This window comes from Toxotes jaculatrix, chromosome 9 (assembly GCF_017976425.1).
Source record: "Toxotes jaculatrix isolate fToxJac2 chromosome 9, fToxJac2.pri, whole genome shotgun sequence".
In the NCBI taxonomy this organism is placed as follows: Eukaryota; Metazoa; Chordata; class Actinopteri; family Toxotidae; genus Toxotes; species Toxotes jaculatrix.
Window position 1 is genome coordinate 19763203 of NC_054402.1, and position 24979 is coordinate 19788181.

The following is a 24979-nucleotide window of genomic DNA, read 5'->3' on the forward strand; positions in this document are numbered from 1 at the left end:
GTTCATTAGAAAAATGTCACAAGTCTGACTGTTGTCATCATGGCACTTGCAGACAGAGGAAGAGTTGAAATTGTAAAGTCAATACCTCTCATCTGTAAAGGGGAAATTAAAGGTAGTAGTTCCAAGTGTACAGATGAATATCATGACATTATGTTTCAGAATTGTGTTTATAACTAATTCTTTGCGTTTTCTACAGAGGCAAATGAAAGGCGTGATCCACCAGTGCCAGGGCAATTTTTCTGCAACAAGGATGGGTTCAACATTACCATTACCCAGAATGCCACAGTGCCACCTCTGAACTTGGATGCTGTCTGGATCCCTTCGGATCAAAGCCACAATTGTAAACCCAAAAATAGATCCCAGGATGCTGTGACTTTCAGCTTTCCATTCACCAACTGTGGCGCTCAGTCCACGGTAAATGTAAATCTGTTCCCTTCCATCTACAGTCTTCAGACAGGTCGGGTGGCACTTCTTGGGACTAAATTGAACAGGTTTGGTTTTGTCTTGCAGGTGGCAGACGGGATTATTACCTATTGGGTCAACATCAAAGTGAAACAACAGCCAGAGAAAGGCTCTATATTTCGTGACACTCCTTTCCAGTAAGATTGAGAAAACGTTTAACTTCCCCTTGCTTTTTGAAGCCAATCAACACCCATTTCAGTTTTCTCTTTTTTTTCAGTCTTACTGTACGTTGTAGTTTTGCACTGGCCAGGGTGACTCAACTGGGTATTATGGTTCAGAGAGAAAAATCTGAGTACCCATCAACACTGAAGAGCAAAGGAACACTAAGGACTGAAATGAGGTTTGCCAAAGGTTGTCTGTTTTTTTTTTTCACTGTTATTTTTAAGGACTATTTTCATACTTGGAGTATAGTGAAACCCTCTTCTTGCCAACTCTGTATTTCTTTTTTTCTAATCATTTATCCACAGATTCCTCTTACAGGTCTTTTTATTCCTCTCAAGACCCACCAACAGTGACTGAGCTTGGCCAGCCTGTTTATGTGGAGGTGTTTGTTCTCAAACATGAGGACCAGGACTTGGTGCTTCTGCTGGAAGACTGCTGGGCCACACCGACTGAAAACCCACATGATCCACAACGATGGAACCTGCTTGTTAAAGGGTGAATACGCTTTTTCCTTAAGTGGCAGAAGTTACTCTTTTTAAAAAAAAAAAAAAAAAAAGCTCATTTGCTTAAAAAATCATGTGTACTTTGAAAGCAGAGTATATGATATGATGCTTATCTTTGCATCCAATCCAGGTGTCCTTTCACTGGTGATAGCCACAGAACTATTGTGTTGCCAGTTGTCTCTGGTGAGGAGCCGATGCATCCCTCTCTTCACAAACGGTTTGTGGTCAAGCTGTTCTCATTTGTGAAGCCCCCAACATTTGAAAACCAGGTACTTAAGAGAAGTAGATAGTTGTATCTTTGGCCTTGGTGCTTTTATTATTATTATTTATTATTATTATTATTTTTTTTTTTAAATCATGAACATGTTCTTGTACAGGTGTATTTCCACTGTGATACAGAGATCTGTAGAGGCAAAGACTGCTTTCAGTCCTGCAGCAATGGTAAGTGGAGCTGTAGCATATTTATCCTTTATGAGGTCGCTCTTGTCTAATGATTCTGTCTGCGATGGCTGATTTACACACTTGCTTGAATGTAACACTGTGAACGATGGTGTCTGTTTTTTTGTGTCTTTCAGGAAGACGGAAATTAAGAAGAATCACAGCAGGACCAGGACAAAAGATTCTTTACAGTGTAGCCTCTGGTGGACCTCTTCTTTATCTACTTTAAACAAGCAGAGGAAAGGACAGCTATTTCATGTCATATTTGGAGGAACCAGGACTGAAAACAGTTCTGCCAAGAACTATTTAAATTACATGATTTGTAATGAAAAGAAATCTATACTTTACTATAATGGTCTAAAGGTTTCCTTTACATCATTTTCATTCATTCAGCTCAAGTGTTGCCAGGAGGTCCACTTTTAGATTCAAGGTTCCAGTCCCAAAACCTGACTGGGTGAGCAACATTACCACTTGATATTAAAACTAGATAAATCCTCCATTGCCCTACTCCATCCAAAGTCCTGTTCTAAGAAGAAACTCTGAGTTACATGTACTAACTAGGAAAAACCAAGAGCAGGGATTTCAGGGTTTTATATGACTTTAGGTAGTTCTTTTTTTTTTTTTTGGTGGTTGTTCAAAACTTTGTTAATGAATACAAAACTGCAGATGGATAATTAATGCAGCTAAGCATGTGCCTTAAGACCGGTAGGTTTGAAGTGAAGACCTCAGACGTGTTACTGATTAAGTCTATGGCAAATATAGCCTAACGGTAAAAAACAAAACAAAAAACAAAAAACAAAAAACAAAAAAAAAAAACAAAAAAAACAAAACAGTCCAGCCAGACTTTTATTGTGGTGGAGGAGTTTGGGTCATGTGCTCACAACTCGACCAATAGAAACGCAGAATGGGCTCGTTTGCGGAAGTTACTGAGCGAGCGTGTCGTCAGTGAAACGATAGAAGTGAGAAATGATATTGTGCTGTGTTTTGTAAAGTTTAATTCTGTCTGTGGGCCACAAACACCGACCACGTTTGCTTATTTAGACCCTCACTCTGATATCTGCCTATAAAGCTCGTCAGAGTTGTCAGGTATGTCCAAATCAACAAAATGGGACCGAAAAGACAACGAGTCCAAACACCTGCCGATCTACCAGCACAAAACCAAACTGATTCAGGCTGTCAAAGACAGCACTTTTCTAGTTGTCACCGGTGAGACCGGCAGCGGGAAAACCACACAACTTCCACAGTACCTGCATGAAGCTGGTAAGATGTAATTCTGCTGTCCCATCCCTGGTCATATGAGGTTAACAGCACAACTAAAGCAGGAACCTTTACCTAAAAAGACAACATCTTAATACAATATGGGAATGTTTGTTGGTTTAACTTGCACATCAGCCCTGGCTTGTGTGAAGTTTGTCAAGTTAGGATACAAATTTGACTGTGGCTTCAAAAGATGAACCATTACTTGTTCCCTTTTTCGTATAGGTTTTTGTAAAGATGGCAAAATTGGCATCACTCAGCCCCGCCGGGTGGCTGCCATCACAGTGGCCCAGAGAGTAGCCCAGGAGATGCAATGCAGCCTGGGCAGAAAAGTGGGCTACCAAGTCCGCTTTGATGACTGCACATCACAGGTGAGAGACAGAGACCAGACGGGCCTGCAGAAAACCCAATGTATTTGTTTTGAATATCTGGTAACATGGAGATTGTGATTGTGTTTGAGCCAGGACACTGTGGTGAAGTACATGACAGACGGCTGTTTGCTCAGAGAGATCCTGGCAGACCCTGGACTCTCTCAGTACAGTGTTGTAATCTTAGATGAAGTCCACGAACGCAGCCTCAACACAGTGAGTCAGTATATATATGTAATATATCTATAGAAAATATATCATCCCCCATCACACACATTGAGTAAGCGTTTGTATTTGCTGCAGGATATTCTCCTGGGTTTACTGAAGAAAATCTTCTCCAACCCTGCCAAAGCTACAAAGGGTCGATCTTTTCCTTTGAAGGTGGTGGTCATGTCCGCCACTTTGGAAACCGACAAACTTTCAGCCTTTCTCGGCGGCTGTCCCATCTTTGCTATCCCCGGGAGGACTTTTCCTGTTACCTGCACGTTTGGGTCTGCTGTAGGACCGAAAGACACAGAAAGCACTGGTTATGTAAAAGAGGTATTGAGCTTCAGTTTTGAGTTGAGTTTTTTTTCTCTTTCCTTTTTTAAAGCCTTTCACTTTAATTTGGTTTGACAATATTGTTGTGTCTTGCTGCATTTTGTTGTTGTTCATTTAATTTGACAGTTGTTGCTCCACAGGTCGTAAAAATGGCCCTTGATGTTCACACCAGTGAAATGGCTGGGGATATTCTTGTGTTTTTAACAGGTGAGTTACAGTAATCAAACTCTAAGATCACATCATACTTTCACACTTACTAAATGTAGCACATTAACTCTCTTGATGTTTGACAGGTCAGTCAGAGATTGAGCGTGCTTGTGACTTGCTGTATGAGAAAGCAGAGTCTATAGACTATCGCTATGATGTACAGGACCAAACAGTGGAGGGCCTTCTCATTTTGCCTCTGTATGGATCCATGCCCACTGGTAAAAACATACAACAGCTGTTACATCTTATTGCAAGGCAAATTTTTGAAACAAGCGTCACCTTTTTTTTTGGTCTTCTCATAGATCAGCAGAGGCAGATCTTTCAGCCACCACCTCCAGGAATAAGAAAGTGTGTAGTGGCCACAAACATTGCGGCGACATCTCTCACCATCAATGGTATAAAGTGAGTAAGGGCTGTGGTTATTGGTTTATTGTGACATTAAAGAAACTCTTAAAATGACAAATGCCTCTGCAAAGCCCATGATCATTCTGTTCTTTCCTCATATAGGTACATCATAGACAGTGGGTTTGTGAAGCAACTCAACCACAACTCAAGGGTGGGCATGGATGTCTTGGAGGTGGTGCCAATATCAAAGTGAGTCTCAGAAAATGTAAAATGTCTTTTCAAACTTGCAAGTAGTTTTGTCTGAGTCATTTTCCTGTTAACACTGATGTCATTAAGAAAGCTTGCCAGTAGAGATTTGGACTGGACTTTTTTTTTGTGGGGGGCGGGGGGGATTTTCTGTGATTAGGAGTGAGGCTCAGCAGAGAGCAGGCCGAGCTGGAAGAACCTCAGCCGGGAAATGCTTTCGAATCTATAACAAGGAATTCTGGGAAAAGAGCATGCCTGAATATACAGTTCCAGAAATCCAGAGGACAAGTCTGACCACAGTGATTCTCACACTCAAGTGTCTGGGCGTTCATGATGTCATCAGGTACACTGGTACCCATTCTCTGTCTGTTTCTTAAAGTTTATAACTTCTTTATGCACACTTTACTGTCATTAACAATGAGTTAATTTAATTTAAACTTTTAAGGTTTCCTTACTTGGACAGTCCAGAGGAGAGGTTTATTCTAGAAGCGCTAAAACAGCTCTATCAATTTGATGCGATTGACAGGTGAGTGGTTATACCTGCCGACCAAGCATTTGGTTTTCCAAGCACAACTGACATGGGTTAAATATAGTTATTGCTGAAATTTCATGAGCTCTGTGTGTCTGGTGTGTGGGGCTGTAGGAGAGGTAGAGTGACCCACCTGGGGGAGTTGATGGTGGAGTTCCCGCTGCACCCGGGCCTTACCAGGGCCTTGCTCAAAGCTGCCTCGCTCGGCTGCCAGGACCTGCTGCTCCCTGTGGCTGCCATGCTGTCTGTGGAGAACATCTTCATCAGGCCAGGTCAGCAATTTAGCTTTCTGATATAGTGGAAACCTACATGCTTGTAATGAAAGATTACAAGGGTAAAAAAAAACATTCCTGTGTGATCTTTAATATACAGGGTTGATTACAGGGCGCCACTTGATGCATCCTTGGGCAAGATACTGAACCCCAAATTGCCCATCAGCGTGTGAATGTGTGTGTTTGTTAAAGCTAAAGTAAAAACCTCTGTATGAATGTGAGTGTGAATAGGTGACTTGTAGTGTAAAAGTACTTTAGTGACTAGAAAAGCGCTATATAAATACAGTCCATTTACCGCTAAGGAAATTATTTAATAGCAGAGATACTAAATTTGTCAAATATAGACAAGTCATTTATTTATTTTCTGATGTGTCTGTTCACTGGTTTAAATTTGGTCCTGGTGCCAGGAAATAGCACTGATACTGATCTTATGCTCCCTGCAGGTCACCCTGAGAGACAGAAAGAGGCAGATAAGAAGCACAGAGAACTGGCTACAAAAAGTGGCAGCATGAACGACTTTGCCACACTTCTGAGTGTGTTTCAGTCATGCAAGTCCAGGTACTGAATTTGACTGATTACTGCTGCAAGATGAACCTGTATTACTTCTAATTTTTTGCCTGTACAAATAAATGTGAGTTAGTCCATCACTTTCCATGTATTAAAGACTTTATGTGATGATGTTTTCGCAGCTATAATAACTGGGAGCCTTTGTCTTGTATTCTGCAGTGACAGACCCTCAGCGTGGTGCAAAGAGCACTGGATCCACTGGAGGGCGCTGAAGTCAGCCTTTAGTGTGGAGACTCAGCTGCGAGAGATCCTCCACCGCCTCCAGCAGGTACAGCAGTGTGCAAAACTAATTTTCACATCACTAACTGCGGTGTGTTGTGTATATGTCCCCTGTTAAAGGCTTCATATTGATGTAAACATTACAGCTTCAATACATCAGTCTGTCTATTTGCAGACAGATCATTGGTTGCTCCCCACATCAGTGTTGTACTTGAGAAACTGTGATAAACCTCTGCAGATCACTGTGGTCACATGTTTACCTCCTTATCTGTCATTTATTTTTTTAGTCATTCAGTCATTCTGTTTGCCAACACATTGCTTTGCTAATTAAAATGGCTGTCATTATTCATTTTGTGGATGCCTCCCAGAAGAGAGATTTCCCTGTAGAAACATTTGATGGCAACAAGAATGAACTCTTCAGACGATGCCTGTGCACAGGATACTTCACCAACGTTGCCAGAAGGTATCACCTAGGTTCATTTGAAATGATCTCCCTTGGTATTGTGAGATTTTTGCTGGTTGTGAATAATGTTTACTTCATATTTTTTCCATCCCATATAGGTCTGTGGGAAAAGTATTTTGTACAATGGATGGCCACGGGTCTATGGTTCACATTCATCCCTCATCATCGGTAAATTTGTTTGTAAATTCAGTTTTAAAATATCTTAATAAATAAAATGCTGTTTTCCTCGAAAACACATTGTGTTTTCATTCGTCTTCTCCAATTTCCCCTGTGATTCCTTGTGTCTCCAAGCTGTTTGACCAGGAGGCAGAGCTGAACTGGCTCATTTTCCACGATGTGCTGGTGACTTCCCGGGTGTACATCAGGACAGTGTGTCCAATTCGATATGAGTGGGTGAAGGACTTGTTACCTAAACTCCATGAGGTGGATGTCTATGAACTGAGCAGTGTGGCAAGAGAAGAAGTGACTGACGAAGAGATGCTGAAATGGGAGGCCAAGGAAGCAACCAAAAGACAACCAGGTTTTCTGAATAATTAATTAGATATTTATTTGGAAATTGTGATGTTGAACATGAGTCCACCTGTAGCACAGGGTGCATTAAAAGGCCATTTGGGTGTGAAGATCTTAGTTGTTTTACTGGGTGAATGAATGGATAAGCTATGCCATGCTTTATAACAAATTAATTTAACTTATGTTCTTTTTTCAGAGGTTTCTACTGAGGACATCATGAAGAAGCTGGAGAAGCGAAACAACGAAGCCACCGTCAGTGATGCCCGTGCTCGCTATCTGCAACGAAAGCAACAAAGACAACAAAATAAAGCTCATTAACAGAAAACGCTTGCTTTTGAGGACATGATTCTTATAATGTATCACAAAGGAATATTTTGCAGATGACACCTGAATAATAAACTTTTGTCATATTTTTAACATTGCCTCTCTCTTGTTTAATTCCTCCTCTATAACACACAATACTGCAGCAGAAGTTGGTCTCATGGGTTTTTGGCAAGGTTCAAATCTAAAGAATATTGGAGCTTTATTCTCCAAAATAATTCAGTGGGTAGACTGAAATAAAGTTAACGGTTTACAAAAAAGGTTTGGTTTACACTGGTTTAAAAGGAAGACACATTTTGGGACATTTCACATGAATTTTCCGACATTTTATTTTGCACTATCTGTCTCTAAACCAATCTGTAATCCAGTTATGTAGAGCCGGGGTGAGGTTAAGGTTACTGTATAGTACTTGATGTACTTTCGCACCGACTGTGGACCCTCTCTGGCCTCGTACGTCACTTCCTTTTGTGTGCGTCTGCGGGGCTGCTGTACTGTCTGGCTGGGACGGAGGGCTTCCACGCTAAGCAGGCGACTATCCACACTAAACCCACAAAAGGCGGCTTTTTATTTATTTATTTTTTATCTGCCCAGTATTTGGAAATTATTTGTAATCGTATTCAACATAACTATCCATCAAGTTGGAGCTCAGTGGACTTTATCCATTGGCTGGTTTGCATACGCTTCAGTGAGCTACTGCAGCAGCAACAGACCAAGCACGCCGCCGCTGCTGCTGTTGTGAGAAGAAGAAAACAAGCCCAGCGAGCAGTCCGCTAAAGCTGTGTGATCATTGACAGAGTTCAATACACACAAGCCTCAAGTGATAACTTGTGGGAGCTTTGTGCAGCGCACCTCGGCGCCTCTTCACGCACCGACGACTGGGTGTATTTTTTTGTCACTGAAGTCGGGGTAAGTAAAAGCCGGGGTAATGAGAAGTAGCGCCAGTGGCTAACTGACACGCTAACTAGCTGTTAGCTTGAAAGCTATTTTGGCTAGCTGCCTTGTTTGGTCGTAATGCGGTCATGGTCAGTGTCCTCACTGCTGTCTGGCGCGCCACTTGGCCAGACTGCCCACCAGCTATGGCTGAAGTGTTGTAGCAACTTCTGTATTATTAAGCTACGATAGCAAAGCTAACGACCCGTCCTGAACTTGGAAGGCAACGTTTGTTGACTTTGCCTCAGTTAGCTAGCCGCTACACTCAAAGGATGAGGATGTGGTAGCGTTACGGTAATGTTTACGTTAAGCTGCGTGTTACTATACAACACTGTCCGTGTCGGTTACGGTGTGGAGTTATACAGACATTAATTACCTAGAATTATCTGTGTATTTTTATGATATTGATATTTATTGTCTCTTTGTCGTCCCTTTAAATTGTGCTACTTGTAAGCCACATACCTTAACGCCTCAGTGGGTGTTACTGTTACTGATGTTTGTAAAGACAAATTGATGTGCAGTGCACAGTGAAAAGTTGTACATCTTATTTATTTATCACAAATAGCTGCCTACTACACTGATCATTTCAGTAATAAGGTGTAAAGCCATGAACAACCCGTGGATACTCTTCTAATGGTCATAAAAAAGTCTGAAGTCTAGAGAAGCCTTATCTGTTTTTGTCTTTGTAAACAAAGCAGTTCAAACAGTCTTTGTGGTCTGGTGACTGTATGCACTGTAATATTCAACTCCATCACTTTCTCTGAAATACTGTGAAATTCTGGTAAACCTATTATCTAACATAAGCTGGTGATTCAGGGCTGACCCCAGATCAGCAAGGCCTCTCCTCAAACAATCAGCAAGAGCTGTGGTTATTACATTTGACAACAAAGAGCTTTGCAGTCATGTTTTTATTTGTTCAATCTGTGGCATTGATCACACAATTGTTTGATACCAGCATCTACCATTTTTAGCGTCTTTGAGCACCCGGAAAAGCGCTATACAAATTTGATGTATTATTATTATTATTATTTAGATATAACATGACAAACTCCAGGAGACGTCAGGGAGAGTTGTATAACATGATCGATTGGACTTTTAATATCTAGCTTGTGGTTATGATTGTCATTATATGAGTCCCAGTTTGGATACTTCTGACAGTTTCAGATGATCAGATATAGGGGCCAAGAAGATGTGCAGATTTCAGCAGTTTTCTTTGTTGTGGAGTTGTGTTTCAAAGTAACAGAAGGAGAGGAATTAATTCAAGTGCAGTGCTGTAGTGACAACACTCTCAGCCCAGATAGGCATCAGATGCAATTCACGCAAAGTTTCCTTTGTTATGAGAAATAAGTTTCACTGTAAGTGTGAACCTCCACCTCCTGTGCTATAGTTTTACTTTCTATAGGTCCATTCTTTTCATATTTATTTTTCATCGCTCCTCTACATTTAAACAGGCAAGGGTGTAAAAAAAATTACACCTGCTTGGTTCACACGTTTACAAGTTAGCAGAGGTTTTAAATGTTTAACAAAGAGTAAAAGTGCACTCATGACATTCTGTAATTTTTGCAATGTTTTTTCTGATGTAGGTGGTTTGTAGCACTTCTCACATGAATCAGTGTTGATGGTCTTAGTGAGTTGCAATTACATGTTAAAGCTACGCCAGGATACAGTGAGCATTGTTTTAACTGACAGTTTGAGACCTGTACATTTTGTATTCTGTATTAACAGTGTCTCTTTCTGCTCCCTTCCTCTAGGTGTTATATATGTGTTTTTTTGTATCTGAGGCACTGTCAGGCACTTGACCAGTAGGAACAGTTTGCACAATTTCCACCAGCTTGTCTGCAGCCCCCTCCCAACCCAGACAGTCTTCTTCCCCAGCATGAATGAAGTCAGTGTTGTGAGAGAGGGATGGCTCCAAAAGAGAGGTAAGGGGGCCCCTTGTGTTCACTGTCCATCATCTGAGTCTACATTGAAGTGATAGTCCATCTCAGAATCTCCCCCCTGTAGGCCTTTAAGGTACCTGTGAAGTTTGTAGTTTCTTAATGGACTAAGAACAGCAGTGCTCAGTTTCATTCATTCACTTAAAACGTACTACCTTTGTAATAATATTGTGACACGGATGAATGTATTTCACCACACAAACCACCAGTCAAATGATAAAAGTCAGTTGGCTCAAAAATCATCACCTATCTGTGCTCCCCAGGTGAATACATTAAAACGTGGCGGCCTCGTTACTTCATCTTAAAGAGCGATGGCTCCTTCATCGGCTACAAAGAGAAGCCTGAGGTGTCCAGTGACCACAGCCTCCCACCACTCAACAACTTCTCTGTTGCAGGTAAGTTTTCCGTTCTGACTGGCAAATATCAACTCAAGTGCCAGATTAAACTCCGAGAAGAGTTTTAACATTTTGTTGTTGGTACCTTCTGTTCCTCCGTGTTAACGGATCTGTCCGTGTTTCGTAGAATGCCAGCTGATGAAGACAGAACGCCCCAGGCCCAACACGTTTGTCATTCGTTGCCTGCAGTGGACCTCGGTTATTGAGCGCACCTTCCACGTAGACAGCAATGAGGAGAGGTAAAAGACATAAGGATTTTATTTGAAGTCACATTTTCTGTCCCCATGGTTGCAGAAGCCTTGGTTAAAATGTGAGAGTCCTGGCTGTGTAATGGGCTTAGACAAGTACATCTGAAAGTTTTGAACATGCAAAAACAGCTTCTGTCCAAAGTGTTGTACTATAAACTCTGCTCTCCTGCCTCCGGTTCTCCATTATTACTTGAGACGTCTGTCAAATCATGTGCCACATGTGCTTCATGTTTGAATACAGCATGAACACGAATCAACCCCTAAAATTATTTCCTAATCGAATGAATTAATTTTAGTGTGTTGTTAGGTAAGACAAGTTTGAATAATCAAGTCTTTCTTTAAAGGAAGTAAGAACAGAAAGACATAAGGAGCCTTTTAACAAATACAAGTACAAAGAGCCTAAATGGGCCGTTGTTCACTACAGGCAGTGAAATTCATTTTAGTTGGGGAGAGTTGGAAAGACCATCATGCTCAAAATAGAATTCTGTGCCAGATTAGACCTGATTATTCACCCCTCACCCAAGCAGTCGTCATTGAGTTTTGTTTACATCGGCTCTGCCAAGTACCAAATCCCAGCATCCCCCAGCTGAACAGTGCAGATTATCCTCTACCTTCTAAACCTAGCTTGCTGTTTTCCCTTTAAGACATATTTTTCGGCACATGTATACCATGTGTCTGAATAGAAAGAATTCACAGTTTGAGAACAGTTTGCATTATTCAGCAAAACTTGTGCGGTTTCTTGTTCTTAGAGAGTAAATTTTAGAGCAATGTACACATGACACTGGCCAGATCTGATAAGGGTAATGTATGTTTTCTTCTGGGTCAGGGAGGAATGGATGCGATCGATCCAGGCGGTGGCAAATAGCCTGAAGAGTCAGCAGCAGGACGAGGAGCCCATGGAGATCAAATTTGGCTCCCCGAGTGACAGCAGCGGCACAGAGGAGATGGAGATTGCTGTGTCCAAATCCCACACAAAAGTGGTCAGTATTTGCACAAGCAGTGCCTGGCAGCTGAGTGTTTGCTGTGTTTGTCCAGCTAAGCTCATCTTTATTGAGCAAGTTGTTCAAACTTTAAGCCTCTTTCTCAAAGCTTTTTTAGTGAAGCAACCTTTAAATGAGTGGAGGGCAACATTTGTGTATATGTTTCGTGCAATGCTGATTTTCAGTTGCTCTGGTTTTATGGACATTGTGGGTCTGTTGACTGCTGACTTAGTCATCCACTGTCAAACCATATATAGAGATGCAACATGGAAGTACAAGTTTGTGGTTCTTCAAAATAGTTTGATTTTGATTCATTATTTTGTGGGGGGAAAAAAATTCTTTTGCATTTATGGACTTCCTCATTTGAATGATTTCCTACTTTACAACGTATGTGATATTATTCAAATAATGATCAGTGTCTACCTGTTACTACAGGCCCGCCAAAGCCTTTTAAGTATTTTTTTTTCAGTGTAGAAATTTTCTTTGTTGCTGCTCTTTCTCAAGTGCTAATCGAAAGGCTAATTTGAGTAGAAATATTTATACCTATTTCAGCAAGTCACAACATGTTTCACATTTGCATACATCAAATCCAACACACAAACATCAGCAGTGGGGACAATGCAGTGGGGAACCAGTGACTCTTCAAAATGCTATATCTGTACATTTCAAAGGCTGTTGTGATATTTTTATATTACATAAGAACTTTAAGTCCTATCAAAACTCACACATATAACATTCATGGCATCTCTAAGAAAAGCAGGGTATAGGCTCATTCTGGTGTGAGTGTACCAGCAGTTGTGTGCGTCTTTGTCATGGCTCATCTTTGACCATTGTTCCTACAGACCATGAGTGATTTTGACTACCTGAAGCTGCTGGGCAAAGGGACATTTGGTAAAGTGATTCTGGTGAAGGAGAAGGCCACAGGGATGTACTACGCCATGAAAATCCTCCGTAAAGAAGTCATCATTGCCAAAGTTAGTGCTGATCACGTTGCAGTAAAATCTCCTCTTTAAACTGTTTTAAGACAGCTATCTTTTGGTGTGTGATCTTGCTCTCGGTGCATGCTCTGATTATGTCTGTGTGTTCGTATTCCTGTAGGATGAGGTGGCACACACAGTAACAGAGAGCAGAGTTCTCCAAAACACACGGCACCCCTTTCTAACGGTAAGTCATCAGTGCCTGTATTGTAATTAAGGAGCCGTTCATTCAGTGTGATGCAGTGACTAATTTTTGCTCCTTGTTCCACAGACACTAAAGTATGCATTTCAAACTCATGACCGGCTGTGCTTTGTGATGGAGTATGCAAATGGAGGAGAAGTAAGTTCTTCTCTTCCACATCTGGTCTGCAGTTTTGTATGATGTGTTATTACACCTGTGTAGGACCATTTGGAAACTGAGTATCTGTAGCTGTAGGGGTGAAAAAACACATATTGTGCTGCAGCAATTTCAGATTTTAAATCTAACTGTTTTGGATTGGAAGCATCTGAATCTGGTCAAATTGTGGGCCGAATGTTGGATTTGATGATGCTAACTGCTGAAAGAAATGACATCAAAACAGTGTTTAACTTAATTTTTAACACCGGTACATGGCAGGGAGTGCTCTGGTTACAGCATGAGCTGCACTTATTGTTAATCTAACAATTCAGATTAAAAAGCTATTTTCTAAATGATTAAGTTCCTTAAATGTCCGTTTAAGGAATATGTGGCATTGCTCTGCCCCTCATTCCAGTTTTTACGTTTTTATTCTTTTGCAGCTCTTCTTTCACTTATCACGAGACAGAGTGTTCACAGAAGACAGAGCGCGATTCTATGGTGCAGAAATAGTGTCAGCACTGGAGTACCTACACTCACGCAATGTAGTTTACAGGGATTTAAAGGTAAGGTGTCAGCTTTCTCTGACAGTGTAGTATTAATTTATTGTTACACAGACTACAGTGATATTCTTTATTATGCTGGAACATTTTCTCTGACTAGCTTCTTAGATACAATGCTCGGTCCTACCCTTCCACCATATACCATTTTTCTAAGTCCTTTTCCCACCACAGCTGTCAACTAATTTGACTCTAATTTGAATCTTTCCCTGCACAGCTGGAGAACCTCATGTTAGACAAGGACGGCCACATAAAGATAACAGACTTTGGGTTATGTAAAGAGGGGATCACAGATGGCGCAACCATGAAAACCTTCTGTGGAACCCCGGAGTACCTGGCACCAGAGGTAAGTCCACATTGACTGTGGACATCAGTATGATTAGTGAGCAGGATTAGGTGAAGGAGCAGTGATGCCACAGGGCTGGATGAGCACATGGTGGAAACTAGTTTTAGTTATTGATTAGGATGTCTGACAGGCTCATGTCTGCATGTTTTGGAACAGCTTTGATGACTTCATTGTTGGGCGCTATGTGAAATCCAGTAAGGATAGTTACTCACGATAATAAATCCTACAGTTTGAGTGTTTCTGAACTTTTGCTTATCGTCAGTGTGAGATTGGGAAACAGTTGCAATGACCTTAAAAGGTTAAGTTTTCCATCTTTTTCCTCTCAGGTGCTGGAGGACAATGACTACGGACGAGCGGTGGACTGGTGGGGACTGGGCGTGGTCATGTATGAGATGATGTGCGGTCGGTTGCCCTTCTACAACCAGGACCACGAGCGCCTCTTTGAGCTCATCCTCATGGAGGAAATCCGCTTCCCCAAGAACCTGGCTCCTGATGCCAAGGCCCTGCTGGCCGGCCTGCTCAAAAAGGATCCTAAACAAAGGTATATAAAAGGGTTATTTAAATTTGGTTGTTAAAGAAATGTGACCAAGATACGAACTGTGTGTGACACTGTTAATTACATCAAGCATATTTAGGGGTTCCTGTGCTGCAGTGTGTTGTTACTTCTCAGCCAATATTATTGGCTGAGAAGTAACAACACACTGCAGCACAGACTCATCTATATTGGTGTCATTATTGGCCCAATATTGACACCAATATAGATGAGTCTGTGATTAGCCAATAATGGCTAGGCTGTAATTATGAAATAAATGCTGCTTTATATACTTTATATACTGCTTCAATGCTGCTTTATAACTGTTCAATTGAATATTTTCCTCCTGAAGGTGCAGCAGCACATCTTGAGAAAAAACATTTTCTCCCTGGGATTTTGCAGCATGTCTGTCGCCCATTGCGTACTTTTCTGAATCTTCCGCTGTGCTCGGGGGCACCACGTATTCAGCTATAAAATAAGTAACCACATTATTTAAGCCCGTGTTCCTTCTTGATTAGTTTTGGTCCAAGGTAATGGCCACACAAGCACATAATTGATTGTTGTTTTGGCTCAAGCCTCTGTGTTTCTGGTAACAGTCGAACAGCTGCTAATATTAGCACACTGAGTTCTGCTGGCAGGCTTACTAAACACACGTACCTGTAAGTAGTAAGGAAATGAAGAATAAATTTGTCTAGAAATTGGTAAATACAAGTCAGGAGGAGAACAACACAACATAAATGCTTGTTGTGCATCTCTAATGAAGTGTTTACACAATTATGTGTATAAGAAAAGGTGGCCGACGAGTAGATGGTAATAATAGTCGTTTGGTTTTGTTGACAGGCTCGGAGGCGGACCAGATGATGCCAAAGAAGTGATGAGCCATAAGTTCTTCACCTCCATCAACTGGCAGGATGTGACTGAAAAAAAGGTGAGAGACTGGGAAAGGAAACAATGTGTTGATGTTCTGAGTGTAAAAATGACTCATTTTCTTCTCCCCCTCAGCTTATTCCACCCTTCAAGCCCCAGGTAACATCAGAGACGGACACTCGTTACTTCGACGATGAATTCACAGCACAAACCATTACAATAACTCCTCCAGATAAGTGTATGTAGATGTGCTCCTGTGCATCTTTTTATTTGTGCTTTAATATTGGATCCACGTTTCTAAGAACATATAAGTTTTTACATCTGTTTTGAACTTGTGAATATTTTTTTCTCTCTCTCCCATTGTGCAAACTCCAGATGACAGTTTAGATGCAGAGGATTCAGATCAGCGTACGCACTTCCCTCAGTTCTCCTACTCTGCCAGCATACGGGAATGATCACTCAGACTCTTGGACAAGCAGGCAGGCTAACACACAATCACAATCCCACACACACACACTCACACTGCTGGGGAATCGGAACGACACGAGCAAAAACTGGCACAAGACACATTTTCATTTGGTCTTTAACGCACACACAGACACAGAAAAGACAAGGCAAATCAGAAAAGACACGGATCATAGAGAATGCAATGAACACACAGGCTGTGAATGACTGACCTCAGCAGGTTTGTGTGCATAGACTGGCAGCTTTGTCTCTGTACGTCCTCTCAGGGTTGGCTTTAGACTTCCCTGCAGGACCTCCGCTGCACTACACTGGGCACCACATCAAAGCCTTGACACTTTGAAAACCAGGTTATGCCAGCAAGTACCACCTCTTTACCAGCTGTACCCACGCTACACACACACATACACACACACACCAACACAAACCAACCAACCAACCCATGCATTGACTGCATATGTATACACAAACGTACTTGATAGAATTTTAAAAAATTATAATCAAATTTAGAAAAGTGGAAAAGATTTGGGGAAAAAGACAAATTTTTATTTCATCAATTGTTGCGGTTTTAAATGTAAAGCCATATTTCTGCATTCTTTTGTGTTTTTATTTCTTTCATTTTTTTTAACAAGTGCTCTTTCTGGAACTTGCTGTTACAAATCAAGTGTGGGACTGTTCCTACAGTAGGGGGAAATGGGGAAGACGGGGAGGGCGAGGCGGGTTGCCATTTCTGTGTTTGCACTGCATGTGTGTATATGAGCGGGTGTGTGTGTGTGTGTGGGTGTGTGTGGGCATATGAGTGTAGGAGAATGTATGAACAAGCATTTTGATTCTCAACCATCCATTTGTGTCTGTTTTTATGCATGTTTTTAAAAACTCAGAACTATTGCTGGAATATCGACGGGAGGACACTACATGGCACACTCAATGGCCTTTTTTTTTTGTAAAGGGAACAAGCATGTAATTTATGATTGCTTTGACCAGCTTGGCGCTAAATTGACTCAGTCAGGATTAGAAACTGGGATCTCGTGCATGGCTAATCTTTGCTTCCAGTGCTGCATTAATTTAACTCAAAGCGATGCAGCAGTCAGGCTCTTTGGAGTCCACATTGCTGTGTCCAGATTGACTGATCAACCAACTAGCTGCTGGTTGGAGGTGTAAGAGTAAGTTTTCATTAAGGCCAGTTGTGCTGTGTGTTGAAGACAGGAATAAGAGAAGGAAAGAGATAAATAGAGACTGTACACTTGACCACAGTTTTTCCCCCAACCGTCTAGAGAGACCAACGTAGATGAACGCAGCCATTCGCTGTCCTCGGTCCAGTAATTCTCTCTCCCTAGCTGGAAGAGTTAGGCACCAATTTTTGTTCATTTTCTATTTTTTAATATCAGTGTAAGTGTTTAAAATATTTTTTAAATAAGCCTTTGAATGTTTCTGTATTTAAAGAATGAAAAAGTTCAATCGTTGTTAAGTCTTTATAATGAGGCCAAAAAACTGACTGACTTGGTGGACACACTTCAGATGATTCCACATCTAATGTTTAGAGTCTTTGGTTTGTGTTTTCTTTCATGCTGTGTCGAAGCACTTAAATCGACATCGTCGTATGTCTGGATCAGCAGGTCTGCAGGTTTACAGTCCAACTAAACGCTGCATGAGCTGGTTGACCAACCTTCAAACCTGCACACGGGGGAACTAATCAAAGCATCAGCTGATGCACTGTGTGGTTGAAATGAAAACCTGCATGCTTTGAGTCATGACAGCACATGATTGAGAGAAGTTCTGGGCAGCATATTGAAATGTGCTCATATTGACAGAAGCATTTTGTAATTCCGTATTGCTGGAAGAGATGCTGGTTGCTCTTTGAGCTTCACTAAAGGAACATCAAGACCTTTTTGTTTGTCATTGTTTTGTTTTTATTTGTTGTTTTTTTCCCTCCTTTTTTGTCCATTTCTCAAATCTTGGAAGACACGTTGTCTTGTTTAAGTATACATTACATAAAATATATATATTAAAAGTTTCTAAACTGTCTTTTTGATTTAGTTCTTCATTTCAAGGGGTTCCTATTAGAGCCTTGCTCATTTTGCTAAGATGCTATCCGTTTGCATCATCACTTCCCTTTCATACACATACCTATTTCATACATAACTGTTCATAATTGGCACATTTAAGGTAAACAATCACAGTTGGATCATTCTTTTTAAAAGTAAAGAGAAATTTGTCCCTAAACCTAAACAGACTTACTTACATTTTTTCAGAACACATTTTAAAGTTGTTCTGTTTTAAGGATTTTGCAGACAATACTTGAACAAAGCAGATAAGCACCATCCTGTGTTCTGCAGAATAATGAAGCTGATCAGTTTGATACCATTCTCTGCAGAGCACTGACTCAACAGTCATTTTTTTTCTTCTAAAACATCAGCACTCACTGGGATACCCCACACATCACGCCTTAATTTCTTTTTATTTAAGTTTGTGTGAGTGACAGAGGGTGCCTGTGAGATGTCTGAGTGAACGTGGTGAGAAAGACACAGAAAAGCAGCAGGTTTTGACTCACCGTTGAGCGGCAGGTGGCCCCAGTTCCTGCAGATGATAGAGTGATCAGTGGCTTTGATTTACAGTTCACAACTCCAGCACCTCTTCTCACTGGCTCAGGCACAGCCATCATACTCTAGCCTAGTGTCCTGCTTTGGAAAGAGCAGGACCGGATATCAGAACCACTGCACTGATGGACACCACTGTGGATTTGCCTTCATTGCTATCATGGCCATAAGGGGGTGCTGCTGAACTTTTTTAATATTGGTTGTGAAGCCATACACTGAACCTCGCTGCTGGCCACGCTTTAAGCAATGCTTCACAGCTAAACATGCAAGTTAATACCCCTGACCTCTCCTGTAGGCATACACAGGCACAACAAGTGCCTCCTCACTATTGTGTAAATACCAAAAAAGAAAAAAAAAATAGAAAAGCTTGATGATGAATGCAGCATTAGTAGAAGGGGAGGCCTGTGGCTTTGTAGTGTTTGATTTGCAGCTTTACTATGGTTACCTTGCTTCTCTGTATATTTGAATGTGATCAACAGTCACGAATGTCACACCTGATGCTGGTGTAACGAGATTTTCTTTTGCTTGTTGCTGTTAGTTGAGGCTCAGAGGACAATGGGGGGGAAAAAGCAATCTTTAAGGGGAGGACATTGTCCTGGTAGACATTTTCAGCCCCCCCCCCCCCCCTTTGCAAGACTTTACAATGTAACGGGTGATACCTGCTACAATATGGTAGCTTATAACATTTGCAACAATAATGTGCCAGTAAACATTTTTACTGAATAAAACTCATGTGTGTCTTTTTTGTGCCATTTTACAGTGTACACTGTTGACCTGCTCAGTCCTCACAGTGTATGTGTATAATGACCACCGAGCACCGAGGACAGTGAGATCATGTCCCCTCATCTTGTTTCAAGGAATTCAGGGTTTTGATATTTGGGGAAGAATTTAGTTTTAGTTCTTATAAATCTGGTCCAAAATATTAAATTTTTCTTTTATTTGACAATTTTAGGTCAGAAACACAAACTAATGAGTAATTTCTCCACCAGAATAATATTTTGGGTACTGTGTAAAAGGCATAGAAATATAGTATATTTTAATCATTTAATACAGAAAAATGTTTGGGGGAAAATTATTTACTTTATTTACTTTTTTTTTTTTTTTTTTTGGAAGAAAGTCAAACTTTTTGTAAGAACAGAAGAACAGGTGCAGTTGCAGTCTGGGACTTTGGACTCAGTATGACTTCAGTATAACAGTAAAACTCTGAGTACAGCCCTGACTGTGACACATTGCCAGGGAGCTGTTGATTTAACCAGGGTGTACTTTTTAAGGTGTAGTAAATAGTTTTAATATATTTTTTATTATTTTTGAAAATATTACCATTATTGTGTCTCCTCCAAATACGCAAATGAGGGGGGACAAAAACAATCCACCACACGAAAAAAATTTATGTTTATGTGCCCGCACTTAAATAGGTGTGAAGTTTTTGTTTGAGATGCCTTAAGATGTTTCCAGTTAATCTTAAATGTCGAGTAAACGACATATTGCTGTATTGTGATGCATGTCAAGGCATTTCACTCGCACCTCACGTTAAAGCTTAAAAATCAACTTTAAGTCTCTTCAACGCAATAAATAAATAAAATACTATAAATAAAAATACAAAAAAAAACTATATAAATGAAATGATTGATCAAAACCCGGCTTATATTCGAAGCGTCGACCGGAAGTCCTCGTTCTAACCTCTCTTGGGGTGTCTCCACCCCAATCAGTGCGGCCCACCTGTCTTTATTAGCGGCTGTCCGGGCGGTATGTCGTCTCTCTCTGTTCCAGGCCTCCGCCGACACCCGTGTTTAAGTAGCTGCAGCGGCCCGGCACGGGAACTCTGTCTCCGGCTGTAATCATGGCCAAGACCGGTTTCTCCGACTCCAAGCCTCTGCTGGACTTACACAAGAAGGTGAGCATGTGAACAGTGAGCTCAACAGCTCAGTCTTACTCATATTTCTAAACAAATTAAACTATGTTGGGGCATTTAACAGAGGAAAACTCAGTAATTAAATCATGTTGAACTTATTTTTAAAAACTGATTTCCTACTATGTGTCAGTCCTCTTTGAAGTGGAGCAGGCTACATTTCTGTGTCATGATCCCAGGTGCCAGGGAGTCCCTGATTAGATGGCTGCAGTAGGACCTTGAGTCATGCTAAACAGATCATTATTTGATCAAGTTAATTTCTTGGCATCACTGTTCACTGATAACTTATTGTGACTCAAAGACATTAGACCTTTTTGTGGGCTCAATTATGGTCATAAAAATGGGTGGACCTGTAGTTTTTAAGTGTCCAGGATCAGTACAGAGTTTCTGTTGTCCCCCCAGGCGGATGAGAGGCGAGCCCCGTTAAGAACTTGGGCTAATGCCTGTGGGCCTATAGATCGCTGGCAGCCTGTGGAAGTGGACGAGTCCAGGATGGCCCCTGTCAAAGTGGAGCCAGAACGCAGATGGGTACGCCTTCTGTCCTGCTCATCATCCTCACCCAAAGCATACCACAGTGTCTCTGTCATCTTAGTTTGGTCTTGTTTTAAGTTCTTTTCTCAGCATATTAGTCTTACGTGATGACTAAGTGGTTAGCAGAGTAATGTCAGGATGTGAAGAGGCTGCCCATTGCTCATGCACATCTATACATATGAGCAGTTGCATTCGCTGTAAATTTCTGGCATCAGCAAGGAGCATTGCTTTGTTTTTTCTGTCACAATTCCACTTGCAGGTGCATTTTACACTGACGTAAAAGGTGTCGTCTGTTTGCAGGAAAGGCGCCTATCAATGCAGACCAGCGAAGGCATCATCATGGGGTTCCATGAAGACAGCCGGACACACCCAGCTGGTACTGTAATCAAAACCAAAGGTTCTCTAACTTCTTTTCACTCCAAAGAAAAATGCACGTTAGTGTGGGAATAACCACAATGTCTACACCTCTCACGAAATTATCAGAATGACGGACGCTGTGCTGTGGATTGTTTCCATAAAGTGGTTAAATGAAATTTAAGCAGCCATTTTGCTGGAGGAAAATTGGGGTTTCTTAGCTGTATTTTTATTCACTAGGGCAAAACAAGTTGTCAGTGCTCAGCTAGTTTGAGATAAAGTGATAGTGGAACAGTGGATAAGAACAGGTGGAAAGTCCATCTGCTTGTGTGTTGCATTACATTGTCTTGTCCTCCTTTCCATCCTGTGTAGATGTAGATGGGTGTGTGGAGGAGCCTGTGCTCCTTTACCCTCACGGGCTGCAGGGTCTTCACAGCCTGCAGGCGCTGGTGCCCAGCTTGCTGCGCCGTGAAGTAGAGATAGCTCTGGAGAAACTGGGCCTCATATGGGACCGGACATATGCCTGGGACATGTTCTTGGACATGATGGTGAGACATCATGAGAAAAGAGGCCACTAAACTGCTTCATATTGCTGTATGTTTTCTCTTTAAGAAGGGAACAATTTCCCCAAAATGCGCTGCAATCAGACCTTATCACTAATTGTACAAGAGGGACAATCTGTAAGACTTATCGTAATGTTGCTCTTTAATTAATTAGTGTGTGTGTGTGTGTGTGTGTGTGTGTGTGTGTGTGTGTGTGTGTGTGTGTGTGTGTGTGTGTGTGTGTGTGTGTGTGTGTGTGTGTGCGCGTATGTGCGTGTGCGCGTATGTGCGTGTGCGCATGCGCATGCGCATGTGCACACTGCCTGTTTTTTCCTGTTGTCACCCTGCAGAGATCTCAGACATGGAATTCTTTTCCCAGCGCTGACCTGCCCCAGCATTTCACAGATGCCACTCGAGCTGTCCTGGTAGACTGGCTCATTCAAGTTCACGTGAGTCTCACTGTTAAAACAAGGTTACTCCTTCCGGAAAAAAACAAAGCTTATCTACATATTCTGCTAATTTGAGATCATATGCTTGTTTTGGTTGTCATAGTGCAACGCTAAGTTAAATGGCCTGCCAGGAAAAAATAAAATCACATCCATGTTGCTTTGACAATGAGGCTAAGCTAAAGGAACAATTTGACATAAAATATGCTTCTTATGTCCAAGACTGTTTGGGGTTAGGGATGCATGCGAGCTCAGGTGATGATAAACTAATGGGGAAACAGACTTTGACACAGCAATCAAATTTTTATGGAGAGTTAGATGAGAAGAGGTGAGGAAATTGGGTGGAAAAGGGTGATCTTGGCTCTAGCCGATGGTAAGAAAATCAGTGTCTCTAAAGCTCCCTAATTAACACATTATATCTCATTTGTTTTGATTAATCTTTACAAAACTGATGTGTAAAATTACAAAAATGTGGATTATGTCTCATACTGCTTCTTGGCTGAGGACTTTCTAATGTGACCAACATATAAGCTAAAATAAGATCTCAGTCTTGAAGGCCCTGTTTATTTCCTGCCAGGAGATGATGCATTTCCAGGAAGAGACCCTCTATCTGGCCATACACCTCCTCAACTGCTCCTTGCGTCTGATCAAGGTGACCACTGCCAATCTGCAGCTCCTCGGCATGGTTTGCCTCTTCCTTGCCGCAAAGAAAGAGGAGTGTCTCCTCCCTGAGGTACGCTGGCTCAGTTCTCCCCCCAGCCTCAAAAGCTACAGTGTGTTAAATATTTGTGCTGCTTCTTCCAGGTGTCTGGACTCTGCTACTTGATGGACCACACCTACACTAAGCATCAGCTGCTGCGAATGGAGCGCAAAGTCCTGTGTGGGCTGAAGTTTGATCTGTCCTACTGTCCCCCTCTTCATTTCCTTCTCCTTTTTGCCTCCATTGCTCGCTGCAGTGCTAAGGTATCTCTACATTGTGGGCTGTTTTTTTTTTTGTTTGATTTCTCATTCTTGCCATTTCCCCCATTTTAATACTTTTAATAGAAGTATCCTCAGCACAAGTATCAGTGAAGGTCTCAAGTTTCATCCCATCCTGTCATCTGCGCCACCAGATGGTGTGGATGGCTCGATATCTGCTGGAGCTGTCTCTCCTGGAGGCCCAGTGTGCGGTGTTTCTGCCGGTGCAGCTGGCAGGAGCGGCCCTCTGCTTGTCCCGCCAAGTCCTGCAGGAGCCCCCGACACCGGAGGGGGAGGCTGCCTGGTGTCTGGCCTCCAGCATCCATGTCGGCAGGTTTGTATCTTGACTCTTAAGCTGCACTTCCCCTCTCCAGCTGTCTTGTATCACATGCTATCTTGTGATGACCAGTTATCCAAAATGTCCTTTAAAAGCCCTAGATGTGGCCTCATTAGCACTGTAGACACTGAGCTCTGCCTTCTCTATGCTTCTAACTCAACTGCTGCAAACCTTACCAAGGTTTTTTTTTTTTTTTTTATAAGTAACCACCCATCCTCACTTTCAGTTTGACATCTGTATGTTTTGTGGTTTTCAGTGAGACTGCCCTGCTGAGGATCATGCACATTCTGGCCAATGCAGCCACCAAGGCCAACACCCGAGAGACCTGTGCTACTTTTATTAAATTCTCCTCCCCAGAGACCATGCATGTCAGCAGACACCCAGGTCTAAAGAACGCCTCTGCCCTGCTGGGCATATGCACTTGATGCACCTAACTCACAGGAACTTCATTATATCCCAAAACGTCAAGGTAGAAATACTAGACTGGTATAACTTGACCACTTGACTCCTGTGTGATCCAAGCTCCTCTGGATCCTGAGGAATTACCATGGAAATGGGCGAGGAAGAAGTGTGAAAGATTTGTTGCCAAACATTGTTTGACGAAGAATTCCATGCACATAGCATGCATGTGATTTAGCCAAACCTAGAGGCACACCCGTTTTATGATCTTATCTTGCAGCCGATTTAGAAAATATTTGAACTGTACTGATGTGTCCTTGTCTTGTCATTTGTGGAGAGGATGTGGGCTGTCGATCAAGTTATTTGAGAAGTTTTAATGTAAAAATAAAGTGTCTGCTGCAAAGTAAAGCGTTTCAGCCATTTATTTTGCACAAAGGTATGACAGCAGACTGTAACCACAGTCCTACATGAAAGCGGGGCCACAGTCTGACTGCATCGCTGCATTGTTGGCCACTCCTGCTCACATGGCTGAACATGCTGACACAGCTGATTGGCTTAAAGGAGTCTCTATTTAAAAAAAAGTGAGGCAGCTGCTACACCACAACTTTATATCCCGAGTATTTCTTGTGTACAGAAACAAATGCACACCCTGCATATTCTGAAACTAATTTTCTGTACATGATCACGTGCAGCAAAGTTTTGTGCATGCAGGCTTTCATTCCATCAAGCTGCACAGCAGGAATCTGATCACAGGCCACACGGGTGCAAATGTGTTATCACTGATAACACATTTTATCCCGTTTGGAATAAAAGCCTAACAACACGACAGAAGACTGCAGATGAAGTTCATCTCCTGCTCCTTCTTCCCCAGCCTATGAATTTCGTCTACTACCATTGTCCGGCTGCTACACGTGCATTAATTTCTGATTG

The 24979-nt window shown here is 41.8% G+C and overlaps 4 protein-coding genes across 5 annotated transcripts; all 4 read left to right on the plus strand.

Annotated features, from left to right (window-relative positions):
* The first annotated feature begins 518 nt into the window (after positions 1-518).
* Positions 519-2147, plus strand: LOC121187620 (zona pellucida sperm-binding protein 4-like). Its single transcript, XM_041046948.1, has 6 exons — positions 519-599; positions 680-813; positions 930-1119; positions 1258-1396; positions 1505-1568; positions 1703-2147. The coding sequence occupies exons 2-6, from the start codon at positions 732-734 to the stop codon at positions 1792-1794; spliced, it is 567 nt and encodes a 188-aa protein (XP_040902882.1). The 5' UTR covers positions 519-599; positions 680-731; the 3' UTR covers positions 1795-2147.
* A 262-nt stretch (positions 2148-2409) lies between these two features.
* Positions 2410-7505, plus strand: dhx40 (DEAH (Asp-Glu-Ala-His) box polypeptide 40). Its single transcript, XM_041046941.1, has 17 exons — positions 2410-2825; positions 3048-3193; positions 3287-3406; positions 3494-3730; positions 3871-3937; positions 4024-4155; positions 4240-4339; positions 4445-4531; positions 4689-4871; positions 4974-5054; positions 5172-5329; positions 5773-5887; positions 6056-6164; positions 6484-6578; positions 6677-6746; positions 6870-7098; positions 7285-7505. The coding sequence occupies exons 1-17, from the start codon at positions 2654-2656 to the stop codon at positions 7404-7406; spliced, it is 2223 nt and encodes a 740-aa protein (XP_040902875.1). The 5' UTR covers positions 2410-2653; the 3' UTR covers positions 7407-7505.
* Positions 7506-7894: 389 nt separating this feature from the next.
* akt2 (v-akt murine thymoma viral oncogene homolog 2) lies at positions 7895-17991 on the plus strand. Its single transcript, XM_041045959.1, has 14 exons — positions 7895-8315; positions 10091-10261; positions 10540-10671; positions 10799-10910; positions 11746-11899; positions 12742-12873; positions 12998-13063; positions 13148-13216; positions 13654-13776; positions 13988-14116; positions 14443-14657; positions 15489-15576; positions 15651-15753; positions 15891-17991. Exons 2-14 carry the CDS (start codon positions 10216-10218, stop codon positions 15968-15970), a joined length of 1449 nt encoding a protein of 482 aa, XP_040901893.1. The 5' UTR covers positions 7895-8315; positions 10091-10215; the 3' UTR covers positions 15971-17991.
* A 2251-nt stretch (positions 17992-20242) lies between these two features.
* LOC121187510 (cyclin P) lies at positions 20243-24405 on the plus strand. Of its 2 annotated transcripts, XM_041046779.1 has the most exons (9): positions 20243-20468; positions 20886-21011; positions 21315-21390; positions 21741-21916; positions 22261-22359; positions 22934-23089; positions 23161-23319; positions 23469-23647; positions 23907-24405. In XM_041046779.1, exons 1-9 carry the CDS (start codon positions 20415-20417, stop codon positions 24073-24075), a joined length of 1194 nt encoding a protein of 397 aa, XP_040902713.1. In that variant the 5' UTR covers positions 20243-20414; the 3' UTR covers positions 24076-24405. The 2 variants fall into 2 exon arrangements, with proteins under 2 accessions (XP_040902713.1, XP_040902714.1); XM_041046780.1 differs by lacking the exon at positions 20886-21011.
* Positions 24406-24979: the final 574 nt, after the last annotated feature.

Excerpts from the sequence above, each read along its gene's own strand:
- dhx40 (XM_041046941.1), top strand. The coding sequence starts at position 2,654 with ATGTCCAAATCAACAAAATGGGACCGAAAAGACAACGAGTCCAAACAC. Across the intron at positions 5,330-5,772 it reads GAACATCTTCATCAGGCCAG|GTCACCCTGAGAGACAGAAA; the intron begins GTCAGCAATTTA and ends TGCTCCCTGCAG. Across the intron at positions 6,165-6,483 it reads TCCTCCACCGCCTCCAGCAG|AAGAGAGATTTCCCTGTAGA; the intron begins GTACAGCAGTGT and ends GATGCCTCCCAG.
- akt2 (XM_041045959.1), top strand. The coding sequence starts at position 10,216 with ATGAATGAAGTCAGTGTTGTGAGAGAGGGATGGCTCCAAAAGAGAG. Across the intron at positions 10,262-10,539 it reads GGGATGGCTCCAAAAGAGAG|GTGAATACATTAAAACGTGG; the intron begins GTAAGGGGGCCC and ends TGTGCTCCCCAG. Across the intron at positions 14,117-14,442 it reads CGGAGTACCTGGCACCAGAG|GTGCTGGAGGACAATGACTA; the intron begins GTAAGTCCACAT and ends TTTTCCTCTCAG.
- LOC121187620 (XM_041046948.1), top strand. The coding sequence starts at position 732 with ATGGTTCAGAGAGAAAAATCTGAGTACCCATCAACACTGAAGAGCAAA. Across the intron at positions 814-929 it reads TGAAATGAGGTTTGCCAAAG|ATTCCTCTTACAGGTCTTTT; the intron begins GTTGTCTGTTTT and ends ATTTATCCACAG. Across the intron at positions 1,569-1,702 it reads CTTTCAGTCCTGCAGCAATG|GAAGACGGAAATTAAGAAGA; the intron begins GTAAGTGGAGCT and ends TGTGTCTTTCAG.
- LOC121187510 (XM_041046779.1), top strand. The coding sequence starts at position 20,415 with ATGGCCAAGACCGGTTTCTCCGACTCCAAGCCTCTGCTGGACTTACAC. Across the intron at positions 20,469-20,885 it reads TGCTGGACTTACACAAGAAG|GCGGATGAGAGGCGAGCCCC; the intron begins GTGAGCATGTGA and ends TTGTCCCCCCAG. Across the intron at positions 23,320-23,468 it reads TTGCTCGCTGCAGTGCTAAG|ATGGTGTGGATGGCTCGATA; the intron begins GTATCTCTACAT and ends CTGCGCCACCAG.